We start from the raw sequence: 14,813 nt of genomic DNA on the forward strand, positions 1-14,813 counted from the left end.
CAGTTACATTGTAGCATTCTGTAGCAATGACACCTGGCAGCTGTTCCAGCAGCACGGGGCAGCCAGCGCAGGAGAGGGCCCTGCGCAACTGTCTCTGCCGAATATCTCTGCCAAATGGCGACGTCAAGTGTTGGCTTTCAGAAAAGCACATGGCAGGCCGCCTTTGGGTGCATGTGCCGCCCTGTCTGTCATCGCTCGTAGAAGAACCCTTTCTTGTTCGTTTGGGCTCTGGAGTTTCATCAGAGCTATTAAGCATAGGAGTTTAAGGCATCGTATGTTTATACTTTTTAAAGTAATATTATTAGCAAAATAATGGAAGTCAACCTTGAGGGACCGGAGGCTTTGTCTTTCTTACCGAAAGAAGCTTGAGCATGACTTGAATTTTAAAAACCATTAGTCCTGGGCTTGGAAACCTTTGCTTCCAAGTGTCTGCAGTGAAGGTTTATGCTGAAGAATTCGTGAATGTTCTTGTGCTAGGCTGGATTCTCTAGAGAAGAAAATGGTTCGTGCAGTTGTACAAGCAGCTAGGTCCAAACCAGTGTAAGCCTTTGGGTCAGATATTAAACTGAAGGCCTCGTCCGCTCCCCCCCCCCCACCCCTTCCTCATCCCCAGCACCACTCCCCCCCGCACCACGCTCTCTCAGAGCTCCGGGCTCCTGCTAACTAGCGCCACTACTGTTTCCCTCCCTCATGATCATCTCCCGGGACCTCATCGGCCGTGATGAGATGTTCTCCGACATCTACAAGACCCGGGAGATTGCAGTCAGGCTGTGTCTGGAAGTGGAGGGGAAGATGGTCAGTAGGACCAAAGGTAACAACGCTGACTCGCTCATCCGTGGCAGTGCCTCAGCTGAAGGCCCGGGGGCGATGGAACAGGAAGCACAGTGCTCCCCGGCGTTGATTGTCATGAACCATCACTTGCAGGAAACCAGCTTCACCAAAGACGCCCAGGAGAAGTACAGCAAAGACCACACGGAAGCAATCAAAGGCAAGCTTGAAGAACAGACACCAGAAAGAGTAAAACTTTTTAGGACAGGGGCTGCAGAATGAATCCAGTGCATGCTTGCAAATTTCAAAAACGACCAGGTCTTTCTTGGTGAGAACAACAATCTAAATGGCACGGTTGCTCTGTTGGACCACCGTGAGGACGGTGTCACCCATGTATGATCTTCTTTGAGGATGGCTTAGAGATAGAGGTACGTGAACACAGTGGGCAGCTCATGGATCCGTCACCTCTCATCCTAACCGGCTGCTGTCCGTCCCCACGACACCAGGACTGAGATGAATGAACTGTGGTCATCGTGAGCTCTTCATTTACTTTTGACCTTGATTTATTTGCATCAGAGGCATTTTTTTTAAGGAAAAAAACCAAAAAAACGAACAAAACGTCACGTAGTTTGTCTAAAAATAAAATGCACTTAAACTCACTGAAAATGCCTCCCAAAGTTGACTAACAGGAAACTAAATCTCCTCTGTAGTGCTCCTAGAGAAGCCAGCACCATGTAGTAGACCACGACTACAGTGCTAGAGTGTAGGGCTGTCTCCAGAGGCCAGTACAGCCAAACTACGGGGATCCCAATAGAGACAAGAATCCGAAGGCTTAACTTTGAGTTTAAATAAAGGAAGCGACCATGTTCTTAGTGGTGCCAGCAGTTGAAGTGGATCCTTAAGCATTTCATCATCTACAAATGGAAGAGATTGTCAAAAGAATAAAGAGACTAATACAATTAGGGGGGTGATAATAATAAATAAATAAATAAACAAACATAATCCCTTTCTTGATTCATGTAGCAGCTCTTGGTGCTAAAGAACCAGGAAGACCACAGGCCATTGTATACAAAGGGGTTAAATCCATGGTGATAGGGTTGAGGTTTGTGGCTGCAGAGTCTAATGAGTCCAGGTGGTCAGGTCACGTGGCAGACTGCTGAGGGCTCCCTGGAGAGGCAGGAAATATGGCAGGCCTTTGGTTCAAATTCTAGACCCAGAGGTTGAGGAACCAGACACAGGATCTAGACTCAGAAGAAGAGCAAGCCAGTGCCTCACAGCGTCTACTTATATAGGAGTAGGCCACGCCCCTGAGGAAACTTCATCAGGACCCTAACCTGAATAAGGGGGTTGCATTGCAGCCTAATCTTCTTACTACTGATTGGCTGCTCACAGCCAACCCCATTATGGATTTTACTAAATTGTGTTAGGTCACAGGCATCATGGGAGATTACTACACTTTAACTGCTAAACCACTGAGAATCCCAACTCAGCCAAATTGACGCAAAACCAATCACAAGTCTTGTAGGGGTTGGGACTGGCCAAGAGAGTGGACTCTGGAGAGGTACGAGGTCACATAAATGTTTGCCAGGAAGTGAGTTTAAGGAGACATGGACGAGACCAGACAGCCTGGTGCCCAGAGCTTGTGGAGAAGACGGTCACATGCCAACCTGTGAAGGGGTGGTTCCCAAAGCTCCACTGCCATCAAGTCAATGACAACTCACAGTGACGCTGTGCAGGGTTTCCGAGGTGGCAAATCTTGATGGAGCAGACGGCCTCTTCTTTCTCCCAGGGAGCTGCTGTTAGGTTTGAACTGCTGGCTTTGTGGTTAGCAGCCCAAGGTGGAACCGGAGCTCCTTGTTGGGTGACTAGGGGCTGTCATTATTTGTACCTGCATTTTACTTTCCAGTGCTGTGTGGGTCATTGATAAAAAGTGAATCTTAAAAAAGTGCTATTGCCTAGTGGACAAAAGACATTGCTCGACAGAGAAGCTGGCCAGCCAACACGATTGTCACACACACGCATGTGAGCGAGTGACACTGAGGCTGCATGATGGGTATCACAGGGGGGCTGTGGCCCATCGAGGAGGAAGGCCGAAGTGAACTGGAATGGAGTGAGAAACACACACAGTAGTAACTGTAGCTCTTTTCCGTAACCAAATTTTGGCAGGTGTGTACCATTTTCTACTCAAAGTAACCAACACTTCTTGCCTGGTGCCAGATCCGGACACTGGGAGTCCTGCCACACCTCCAGGGAGGAGCTGCAGAGCCCTGCAGGCGGCTGTGGCAGGTGAGGTCATCCCCACTGGGAGGGGAGGGGCTGCTCCTTACCTGGGGTGGGGGGGTACGGCTGTGAGAGGGATCAGTCTTCAGGAGTGACGTCTGAAGTGCTCCCTGTACTCCCTAGCCCATGGGGTGGGGGGGTAAAGAGGCTCGCAGTCTGCAGGGCAAGAGTCTCAGCCTGGCAGTGCAAGAGATCTAATGCACATAAGCCACCCAGCCAGGCTGTGTCCCAGCCAAGCCCAGTCGGAGGCCTCAGCCCCTCTGTGGCCTCCAGTTGGGAATCCAGGGTCTCAGGTGCTAGATCCCTTCAGGACAGAAGCCTTAGGGATCTGTGAAACACCGGAAAGGGGAGTGGCTGGCCAAGAAAATGAGATCAAGGTGACAAACAGAGCTGGCCCAACCCAGTGACTTAAGCCCTGAGGAGTCAGCTTCCGGAAAGCCAGCTCCCTCACTCAGGAAGGACCAGGTGGGCGGGAGTATTTCCAGGAGGTCGCATCACCACCTTCTGCCACCCGACGGAGTTTAGACCCTAGCCCAAGAACATGGCACCATGCGAGGTGTGGAAGACCCAGCCTGGGCAGGGAGGCTTGTGTGCGGCGGCAGCCTGCAATGGCAGCTTCCTCGCTCCCCGGGCCCAGGCTCCTTGCTTCTTTGGACCACAGGCTGGCTGCACCCCCTTCTTGAAGGCAGAACAAAGAGCCTATTTTGGGGTTGGTTCTCAGAAGCAGGTGAGCCCCAGTCACTGGGCACTGATCCCAAATCTGCTCGGGACGGCGCAAGCCAGGTCAGGTGTCCCTTGGGGTCATGTTTACTCAGACAGTTAGGCAACGTGTTCCACTCTCGGGTCTGACTGGCCTACTCTCAGCACCCCCCTGCAAAGCCTCACACGCGGGCCCGTGAGTCACCTTTCCCGGACACCCGCAATGCTACAAAGCTCGGGGATCAGCCAGCACTGTTAGTACCAGATTTGCTTCCATGCCCGCTCACTGGTCTTCATCAAGCAGGGCCCCGAGGCCGGTAGTACCGGGCTTGCACCTCCATCAGCAACTCCGTACTCTGCGAGGAGTAGGCAGAATAACCGCCCCACTGAGGACAACTCAAAAAGCGGGGAGAAATATAAACACGATCGAAGGGACCAGAGAGCGAGCATGGGCATGAAGAATGACTATGCACGAGCTCCTGGTGAGTGAACGGAAGCCGAGGGGGTGGGGCAACTTTCTCCTGGGCACAGAGGGCAGCGTGGCTTTCCTAAGGTTCCTGGGCAGGGGCACACACATCGACGGACACGTCAGAAGTGGGGGAAATGGCAGGTTCTCGTAAGGTACTCACACTGGCTGGGGAAGAGGTAAAAGCACTCATTCCTCTTAGAATTTGGCAATACAAGGGAGTGCGTAATTACCTCTCAGGCTGGCTACTAAAGAGCATAGTTTTGAGAAAGCCTTAACTAGCAACAGGGTCTAATGGAATACTTTAAAAAGACAACCCACCCCCCAAACGGAAAGGAAACGTAGCAATTGGCACAGAGAGCAAATACTAACATCCCAGCCCAAGTGACAGTAATTGCAGTAAACGTAATGACGGCCCAAAGGCGCTAATGTCTGACTTGATAAAAGAAACAGAACCCAATGACCAGCAAGAGGCCTCAAGGGAAAAGGTACAGATAGGTTCCGGGTTGGAGAAGCAGCTTTAACACTCATACAGGCTACTGAAAGTTGGGGTACCTTTATTCAGACTAGAAAATGTAGATTGAAGGCCGGACACATCATTAGAGATAGGAGGTATTTCCTACTGAGAGAAGGTTTGGGTTCAGCAGAAAGATGTGGCAAGTCTAAATTTCTATAACGTTAATCACAGCGTCTCGAAGGGGTGGAAAGCAAAAATTGACCAAACTGGAAGAAAAAGTTAGAGGAACCCACAGCCACCGTTGGGAGAAACTAATACGTTTTCTCTGGAACTTGTAGGAAGAAAAGAACACAACAATCTGGAAAGAACACATCTTTTTGTTTAAATCACTTTATTGGGGGCTCTTACAACTCTTATCACAATCCACACATCCATCCATGGTGTCAAGCACATTTGTACATTTGTTGCCATCATCATTCTCAAAACATTTGCTTTCTGCTTGGTATCAGCTTCTCATTTTCCCCTCCCCCGTGAGCCCTTGATAATTTATTATTATTTTGTGTCTTACACTGACCGGTGTCCCCCTTCACCCACTTTTCTGTTGTCCATCCCCCTAGGAGGGGGTTACAGGTAGATCATTGTGATCAATTTCCCCTTTCTCCCTCCACCTTCCCCTTACTCTCCTGGTGTGGTTACTGTCAATATTGGTCCTAAGGAGTTTATCTGTGCTGGGTTCCCTGTGTCTCCAGCTCTTATCTGTACCTGTGTACATGCTCTGGTCTAGCTGGATTTGTAAGGTAGAATTGGGGTCATGATAGTGGGGGGAGGAAGCATTAAAGACCTAGAGGAAAGTTGTATGTTTCATTGGTGCTATAGTGCACCCTGACACGCTGATCTCCTCCCCAAGACCCTTATGTAAGGGGATGTCCAGTTGCCTACAGATGGGCTTTGGGTCTCCACTTCACACTCCCCCTCATTCACAATGATATGATTTTTTTTGGTTCTGGGTCTTTGATACCTGATACCTGATCCCTTCAGCACGTCGTGATCACACAGGCTGGTGTGCTTCTTCCATGTGGGCTTTTTCGCTTCTGAGTTAGATAGCTGTTTGTTTACCTTCAGGTCTTTAAGACCCCAGACACTATATCTTTTGATAGCCGGGCACCATTAGCTTTCTTCACCACATTTGCTTATGCACCCTGCTTTGTCTTCAGTGATCGTGTCAGGAAGGTGAACATCACGGAATGCCAGTTTAACAGAACAAAATGTTCTTGCATTGAGGGAGTACCTGAATAGAGGCCCAATGTCTATCTGCTACCTTAATACTAAACCTATAAATATACATACATAGATCTATTTCCCCATCCTTATATATAAATATATTTACATATGTACATGCCTGTATTTAGACCTCTATAAATGCCCTTTGCCTCCTAGTTATTTCCTCTATTTCCTTTTACTTTCCTCTTGTCCCACTATCATGCTTAGCCTTCATTTGGGTTTCAGTAATTCCTCTCAGTTACATTACCCTTGATCATGCCTACCAGACCTCTTACATCCTCCTCACCACCAATTTTCAGTCACTTATTGTTCCCTTGTCCCTGGGTTTGTTAACACCCACTTCCTTTTCCCCGCCTCTCCTTCTCCCATGTCCCCTGCAACAGGTGATCCTCTTGTTTTCTGCTCCAGATTGTTTATCCCGCCTATCTTATCTAGATAGACATGCAGAGATAATAATATGTACAAAACAGCAACAAACGAAGACAAAAAACAATCCAAAAAAAGTCTATAAACAGCTCAAGGTCTGTTTGTTGACCTTTATTTAGGAGTGTTTTCTGGTTGAGTCTGATAGGGTGCCACACCCTGGCCCCCAAATCTATTTTTGGTATTTGAGAACACACCATTTAATTCGAGAAATTGACCCAAAATGGATAGGGCAAGATATGACAAAATAACAATGTATAAATTATCAAGGGCTCATAAGGGAGGGGGGAGCGGGGAGGGAGGGAAAAAAAAAGAGGACCCGATGCAAAGGGCTTAAGTGGAGAGCAATTGCTTTGAGAATGATTGGGGCAGGGAATGTGCGGATGTGCTCTATACAATTGATGTATGTATATGTATGGATTGTGATAAGAGTTGTATGAGCCCCTAATAAAATGTAAAAAAAGAAAAGAAAAAAATGATTAGGGCAAAGAATGTACAGATGTGCTTTATACAATTGATGTATGTATATGTATGGATTGACATAAGAGTTGTATGAGCCCCTAATAAAATGTATAATAAAAAAATTAAAGAACAAGTTAAAAGGCAAAAAAAAAATGGCCAACATCAAGACATACTCCATGAACTATCAGAGTTTCCAGAGAAGGAGGAGGAGAGGAACTCCTCCAGGCACCCAGGCAGACAACTCAGTGTCTTGTAAGGGAAAGAGAATCCAATTGCCCCAAAACAGTGCTGGAAGCAGCTCCTCAAAAAAAAAAAAATGAGAATCAAGGACTCTTTTTCTTTTTTTAATCCAGCCAAACTGACTTTTAAACATATACATTGCAGACAAACAAGATACAAATATTCAAGCAAATATTGGTCCTAGAAAGACGGGCTTTCTACTCATGTCAAGAGTGGCCACCTCAGAATCTCTCCAGGCCGACCTCTCCTGCCCCACAGGGCTCCTAAGGTCGGCATCAATCCATGGCAATGACTTTGGGTCCTTACTGAGGACGTGGTCCGGATGATGGGGTTTAGACAACTGTTGTGTGTGTGAGTCTGTGTGTGTAAAACATGAGACGATGCGAAGGATCTAAGCAAAAGTCTGATATGTAATAGTTGTGTGCACCATAGAAGGAGGAGGGAAAGGGAGATGAAGGGACAGGAGGGGGGGAGAGTGCACTGCCTCGTGTATCAGCAGCAAACTAATAACTGTTGGACATCTTAGCGGTCAAATCTTCGCAGTCATGTGCCGTTTTCCACTCCAAGAAACCAGCACTTGATGGGAACATGGCCGGAGCAAGAATTGTCCAAGATGAGCTGGGAGCATGTTGTCAGACCAGATGGAGAAGAATCTCTCAAAGACACAGGAGGCAAACGCAGGACACGCTGAGCAACCAACTCTGTCTTCGGAAGACTGGTACAGAAGGGAGATAGGTAAGCAGTTACTCTGTGTGTGTCTATTGAATCCTACAACCGTAAGCAGCAGAGGAGCCGGAATCTCTCTTTCTGCAGTGGGAGGCAGAGGGATGAATGCAAGCCTGGTGGGGGCCAGGCGCTGTCTTGATCTGTTGAACATCAGGTCACTGTGAGTCGGAACAAACGGGACAGCACCTAGCAAAAACAACCAGCAAGCGAATGAAGAAAGAATAATCGCTTTGTAGTAGTACTATTTCGCAACCCTGAGTGAAGGAAAGAAGCTAGATACAGAATACCAGGAACTGCTAACCCGCGTAGAGAAATTCCCACAGGCTGTGCCTCTTGGTGAAATGATGTTATTCTTCCAGAAACAAAACAAAAATCCTGATTTTGATTAGACGCCTAGATCAATTGACACTTGACAATGACATGATGGGCGTATAATCAGCAAAAGTAAGAAACACCACAGGACAAATGTTTTTGGTATAAATTATAAGAGAGAGAAAGAGGAAAAACATCGATTAAAAGACTTCAAAACTATATTGAAATTGTTGAACAAAAACAGTCAACACTGTGCTATACCGCCTGTTTGTTTACACATTGGTAAGCTGATGGGATTGTTAGACGGTGCGGTGATAAGTTGTAAATAAAAGTAAGAAAGGAAATGCCATAAGTCAGCATAATGGATAATCTTGGAGGGAGGGAAGTGGGGAGGTGATTAACCGGTGGGTCATGACCCCTTTGGGGGTAGAACGACCCTTTCAGAGGGGTCTCCCAAGTCATAACAGTAGCAAAATGGCAGTGATGAAGTAGCAACAAAAATAATTTTATGGTGGGGGTCACCACAACATGAGGAACTGTATGAAAGGGTCATGACATTAGGAAGGCCGAGAACCACCGGGCTAAGGGTTTGTGGCGTTCGCAGGCAGCTAGTAAGTTTCTACCTTCTTCCCAGGAGCTTGGTGCAAGCGTGTCCTTAGGGGCACAGCTTGCAATGTTAAAAGATGAGTGAATGAATGAGTTCCACATGCAATCCTGCTGCCCAGCAACAAGGACACCATTCAAGACATGATGCCGTATGCGTACAATGGAATACTGTTGCCGGGGCTGTTGTGAGTGCTGTCAGAATTGGTTCCAAGTCATAGCGATTGTACAAACAACAGAACAAAACACTGCCCGGTCCGGTCGCATCCTCACAAAGGTTCTTATGGGTGATTCCGTTGTTGCAGCCACTGTATCAATCCATCTCTTTGAGAGTCGGCCTCTCTGGGAGCCTCTCTGGGCCCTCCCACCCTTGCCCCCCGCCCCCCACCCCCCCGCTGACCCTCTCCTCTACCAAGCAGGATATCTTTTTCCAGGGACCAGTCTATCCTTACAGCATGGCCAAAGCACATGAGACAAAGTCTTACCATCCTTGCCTCGAAGGATGCATTCTGGCTGTACTTTTTCCATGAGAGATTCATTTGGTGAGCCCCCTAATTCAAATGCATTAGTTCTGTTTTGGTCTTCCTTATTCAATGTCCAACTTTCCTGGGCATGTGTTGGAAAATACCATGGCGTGGGTCCGTGGGTCCGCGCACTGTAGTCTTCAAAGTAACATCCTTAGTCTCAAAGTAACACCCTTGCTTTGAAACAGGTTAGCAAGGTCTTGTGCAGCGGATCTACCCCATGCAGTGCTATACCTTGTAATCTCCTGACCGCTGTTTCCGTGAGCATTGGTTGGGGGTCCAAACAAGACAAAATCCTTGACAGCTTCAACCTTGTCTCCGCTCATCACATCGAAGACCAGACTGAGGGCTGAAGTCTTTGACCTTCAGCAGCAAGTGCTTCAGCATGCAAGGTTGTGTCATCTGCATATTGCAGGTTGTTAACAAGCCTTCCTCCAATGGAATACCATAGAGCCCCGAACATAAGCAAACTTCATTCACTCTCAAGCAAAAACATGGGTGAGTCTCCGAGTGACAGAAAAGAACTTTCGGTGTCATTTCTTTCAGTTAAGGTATAAAATGAGGCAAAACAAGCAGGCTTTGGGGTTGCAAAAGACAGGCAGGAGAGTGACAGGCAGAACTCAGGGAGGTGCTAGTTTGGGGCTGAAAGCTGAGGGGAAGGGAAAAGATCTTTGAGTGTGACTGGGGCATAGCAACCCCATGTGGCAGAGTAGAACTGCCCCAGGGGGTCTTTGTGATTGCCCAGTTGTTTCACACACATAACACACACCTGCTACATTTAGCAGCCTCTTCCCCCACCTCCCCAGGAATTCACAGAAGCACATCTGTTCAAATGTTGACAGCGGCCTATTGTTTGAAATTGGCACCCCAGCACTTACCTAAATACCTCCCAAGCGGAACGCTGAACCCATTGCGCCAGTAAGGCTGCTTCCGAAGGAAATGAAAAACCAAGTTTGCTGCCTCACAGCAACCCCAGAGGACAGACTCCTCAATGGGTTTCTGAGATTGCAACTTTACGGGAGTAGAAAGCCCCGTCTTTCTCCCGAAGAGCAGCTGGTGGTTTCGAACCGCTGACCTGGCAGCTAATAGCCCAACGTATTACCACTCTGCCACCAGGGTTCCCATTCAAAGGAAATAATACTGATGTTTTTCGTAGCTGTGTCTGTTATAGCATGACTCTTCAGACCTTACCTGTATTTTACTAACACTCTTCTGCAGCTAATGTGTTCTCTCTCTCATTTTGAATAAACTTCAAAGCTCAGGAAAGTCGCCCTTGCCTAGGATGACCTTTTCACTCCACCTCAAGATTTAGAATTTCAACAGGCTGCTGTTTATTTTCTCAGTTTGGTGTGCGTGACTAACATATATATGGTTTTTTAAAAACAATGCCGGGGAACCCCTTTTTCTGCCCAGCACTGTTTGGACATTTGCAACATCATCCGCAGGCCATACAAAGTATCAGCTTAGAAATTAGCGTGCAGCTTGGTGAACCATTTCCTACGCCCACTCCTCACGTGGTGGGGGACCTGCTTCTCCCGCCAGGCCTGAGCTGTGAGGTGCTATCGATGACCTCCGGGCCTTTTCTGGCCCACGGGCTGGACAGGCCCCATCCTAGTTTTTAAAGGTTCCAGTTTTATTTCACACGAATCAGAAATTGTGCTTTCCCCAGAACCGGGGCACTCCGCCCCATCAACAAGCCCCTTCTAGGTACTTCTGGAGCAGAAACCGCCTCCATGCCTCCTGCGGCTGGTACAGGAGGGGAGAGGGAGTGGGGGCTGAGATTTACAATCCCTCCTGAGAGCTGAGGGACAAAAGGGTTTTGCCTGCTTTTAGCTTTTGTTTCCTTTTTTTTTAAATCATTTTGTTGGGGGCTCATAAAATTCTTATCACAATCCATCCATCCATCCATTGTGTCAAGCATATTTGTACATTTGTTGCTGTCTTCATTCTTGAAACATTTACTTGAGCCCTTGATATCAGCTCCTCATTTTTCCTCCTCCCTCCCCACTCCATTATGAACTCTTGATAATTTATAAATTATTATTATTTTGTCATATCTTACACTGTCCGATGTCTCCCTTCACCCACTTTTCTATTGTCCATCCCCCAGGGAAGAGGTTATATGTAGACCCTTGTAATCGGTTCTCCCTTTCTACCCCATCCTCCCTCCACCCTCCCGGTATCACCACTTTCACCACTGGTCCTGAAGATGGTCATCTGTCCTGGATTCCCTGTGTTTCCAGTTGCTATCTGTACCAGTGTACATCCTCTGGTCTAGCCAGATTTGAAAGGTAGAATTGGGATCATGATAGTGTGGGGGTAGGGGAGCATTTAGGAACTATAGGAAAGTTGTATGTTTCATCGTTGCTACCCTGCACCCTGACTGGCTCGTCTCCTTTGTTTCCTTATTTTTATACTAAATAACTGAGGGCACTTACAGGCCCGTCAAGTCCAGGAGGGTGGAGGGGTGGGGGTGAGATAAGGCAACCAGCTGTGAGTCAAACTTGAAGAATTCCGGCAAATAAATGACAGGACAGCATCCTGAGCGGCTGCAGTGGCTTGGCGTGACGTGCAAAGCCTGGGCTCCCCAGCTTTCAGCTCCGTGTGATCTTGGAGAGGCCAGCCCCTCCCCCACTCCGAGTCTGTTTTCTCCTGAGCTAGGGTGTTGATAGGAGTCCCTGTCCCACTGCCCTCCGAGCCTGGCGCCAGGGCTGTGCCAACAGAACGGCTTCGGAGGCCCAGGGTGAGAGCAGTCTAGTCAGTGCTCTGACAGGCCCACAAAGGCTGGCAGGAGGGGACAGGGACTTGGGGACACAGAAGGACAGGAGAAAAGTGCAGGAGCAAAAGGACCCAAGAAGAGCTGTCAGAATGGACCCCGTTGGGCCATGTGTGGCTTTCTAGCCCTCAGCAGGGGCTTCTCTGTGCCCTGGGCTCCTGTCAGCCAAAGGGTCCAGGCGGCCCGAGGAAAGGAAAGCACTCAGGGCCATCTTCTCCTCACCGAGCCTGCCTCAGCCTCTGGGTCAGCGGTTCGCAACCTGGGGGTCGAACGACCCTTTCACAGGGCTCACCTAAGATCATCGGAAAACATATTTCCAGTGGTCTTAGGAAACAAGACACCACTCCTCTATCCGTCTCCAGGCGGGTCTGCGCGCATGCAGATACGCCCACCTACGAGTACCCGGCGAGAAGACTGTGACCCATGCTACACCATGCTTCCAGACAACATTTCATTGATTCGTCATTAGAAATGTTTCACAATATATAAATACATATTGCTTTTGTGATTAATCACTATGCTTTAATGTTCAATTTTTAGCAATGAAAATACATCCTGCTTATCAGATATTTACAGGATGATTCAAAACAGTAGCAAAATGACAGTTATGAAGTAACAACGAAAATAATGTTATGGTTGCAGGTCACCACAACATGAGGAACTGTACTAAAGGTCGCGGCCTGAGGAAGGTGGAGAACCACTGCTCTAGGTGAATAGTTGGCCGTGAATTTCCTTCCCCTTGTGAAGGATCTGGCAGGAGCCCTGGAGGCAGAGTGGTTGCACGTTGGGCTGCTAACCTCCAGCTGACAGTTCGAAATCACCAGTCATCTCTCTGGGGAAAGATGAGGCATTCTACTCTGGTAAACAGCTGCCATCTCAGGGACTCACGGGGTCAGTTCTACCCTGTCCCACAGAGTTGCTCAGAGTCAGAATGGACTTGGGGGCAGTGAGTGAGAGACGGATCGACCACTCCTGTGCACATGCAGTCCAGTTCCTCCTGAAGCTTCGTCCACACTGGCAGCTCTCCAGTACTGAAGTCTTTGCAGGGAAGTGTGCTCCTCCAGACGGACGCCGTGACGCTCCCCTTGTTCGCCAAGGAGAACAACGGGGCAGTGTCTTGGTGAGTCCTGGAGGGAAGGCCAGGGAGGAGGGGGGAAGCTCTGTGGACACAAGAAACCGCCAGGAACCGGGCTTAAGAGAGAAATCAAGAATCAGCCAACCACATTCTCAAGAGACTCCAAGGTGCCTTGACTTGGCCTGGTGGCCCAGGCATCTCCTTTTCCTTTTCTGGCTTTCCTTGCTAGGGAAGCCAATTGAGGACAGCTAGTTTGAGCCCTGGCTACACTGCCCAGCAGGAAATCGGGCTCCTGTGAGCTTCTGCTTATCCAGCTGTTTGAAACACACACACACCATCACCACCATCACCATCACCACCACCACCACCATCACCACCACCACCACATCACCATCGCCATCATCACCACCACCATCACCTCCACCACCACCATCACCACCACCACCACCACCACCACCACCATCACCATCATCACCACCACCATCACCATCTCCACCACTACCACCACCATCACCACCACCACCATCACCACCACCACCATCACCATCACCACCACCATCACCATCATCACCACCACCATCACCTCCACCACCACCACCACCACCACCACCATCTCCACCACTACCACCACCATCACCATCACCACCACCACCACCATCACCACCACCACCATCACCACCACCACCACCACCATCACCATCACCATCACCACCACCATCACCATCATCACCACCACCATCACCTCCACCACCACCACCACCACCACCACCACCACCATCTCCACCACTACTACCACCATCACCACCACCACCACCATCACTATCATCACCACCACCATCACCTCCACCACCACCATCACCACCACCATCACCATCACCACCACCATCACCACCACCACCACCACCACCATCACTATCATCACCACCACCATCACCTCCACCACCACCACCACCACCATCTCCACCACTATCACCACCACCACCACCACCACCACCACCATCTCCACCACTACTACCACCATCACCACCACCACCACCATCACTATCATCACCACCACCATCACCTCCACCACCACCATCACCACCACCATCACCATCATCACCACCACCATCACCTCCACCACCACCATCACCACCACCACCATCACCATCACCACCACCACCACCATCACTATCATCACCACCACCATCACCTCCACCACCACCACCATCTCCACCACTACCACCACCATCTCCACCACTACCACCACCATCACCACTTCCACCTCCACCGACACCATCATCATCACTATCATCATCACCATCACCACCACCTCCACCACCACCATCATCATCACCATCACCACTACCACATCCACCACCACCTCCACCGACACCATCAGCAACAACCAACAGTTGGTGTGGAGTCGATGTCGACTTCTGGGGACCCCATTGGCCTCAGAGCAGAGCGTGCCCCTTGGGTTCCCAGTGCCCCTTTTTCATGATTAGATCTCCAGGCCTTTTTGCCAAGGCACCTCTTGGAAGGCTTGAGCCGCCTGTTTTGCAGGCAGCCACTGAGCTCACGAATCATTTGCACGGCCCTGAGGCTCCCCCGGTCTGTGCACCGGCCGAATCAAACACATTGCCCTGCCCTCTCTTCAGATTCATAGCGACCCTCATAGGAAAGTGTAGACCTGTCCCATAGGGTCCCCAAGGCCGTCATCTTTAGGAACAGACTGCCAC

The 14,813-nt window shown here is 49.2% G+C and overlaps 1 protein-coding gene across 1 annotated transcript; it reads left to right on the top strand.

Moving 5' to 3' along the window:
* Positions 1–690: 690 nt before the first annotated feature.
* Positions 691–1,050, top strand: LOC142428099 (translationally-controlled tumor protein-like). Its single transcript, XM_075533229.1, has one exon. It carries the CDS (start codon positions 691–693, stop codon positions 1,048–1,050), a length of 360 nt encoding a protein of 119 aa, XP_075389344.1.
* The last annotated feature ends 13,763 nt before the right edge of the window (positions 1,051–14,813 follow it).

The sequence above is a fragment of the Tenrec ecaudatus genome, chromosome 15 (assembly GCF_050624435.1).
Source record: "Tenrec ecaudatus isolate mTenEca1 chromosome 15, mTenEca1.hap1, whole genome shotgun sequence".
NCBI lineage: Eukaryota > Metazoa > Chordata > Mammalia > Afrosoricida > Tenrecidae > Tenrec > Tenrec ecaudatus.

Bases quoted from the DNA above. Each gene is read 5' to 3' on its own strand.
- LOC142428099 (XM_075533229.1), top strand. From the start codon at position 691: ATGATCATCTCCCGGGACCTCATCGGCCGTGATGAGATGTTCTCCGAC.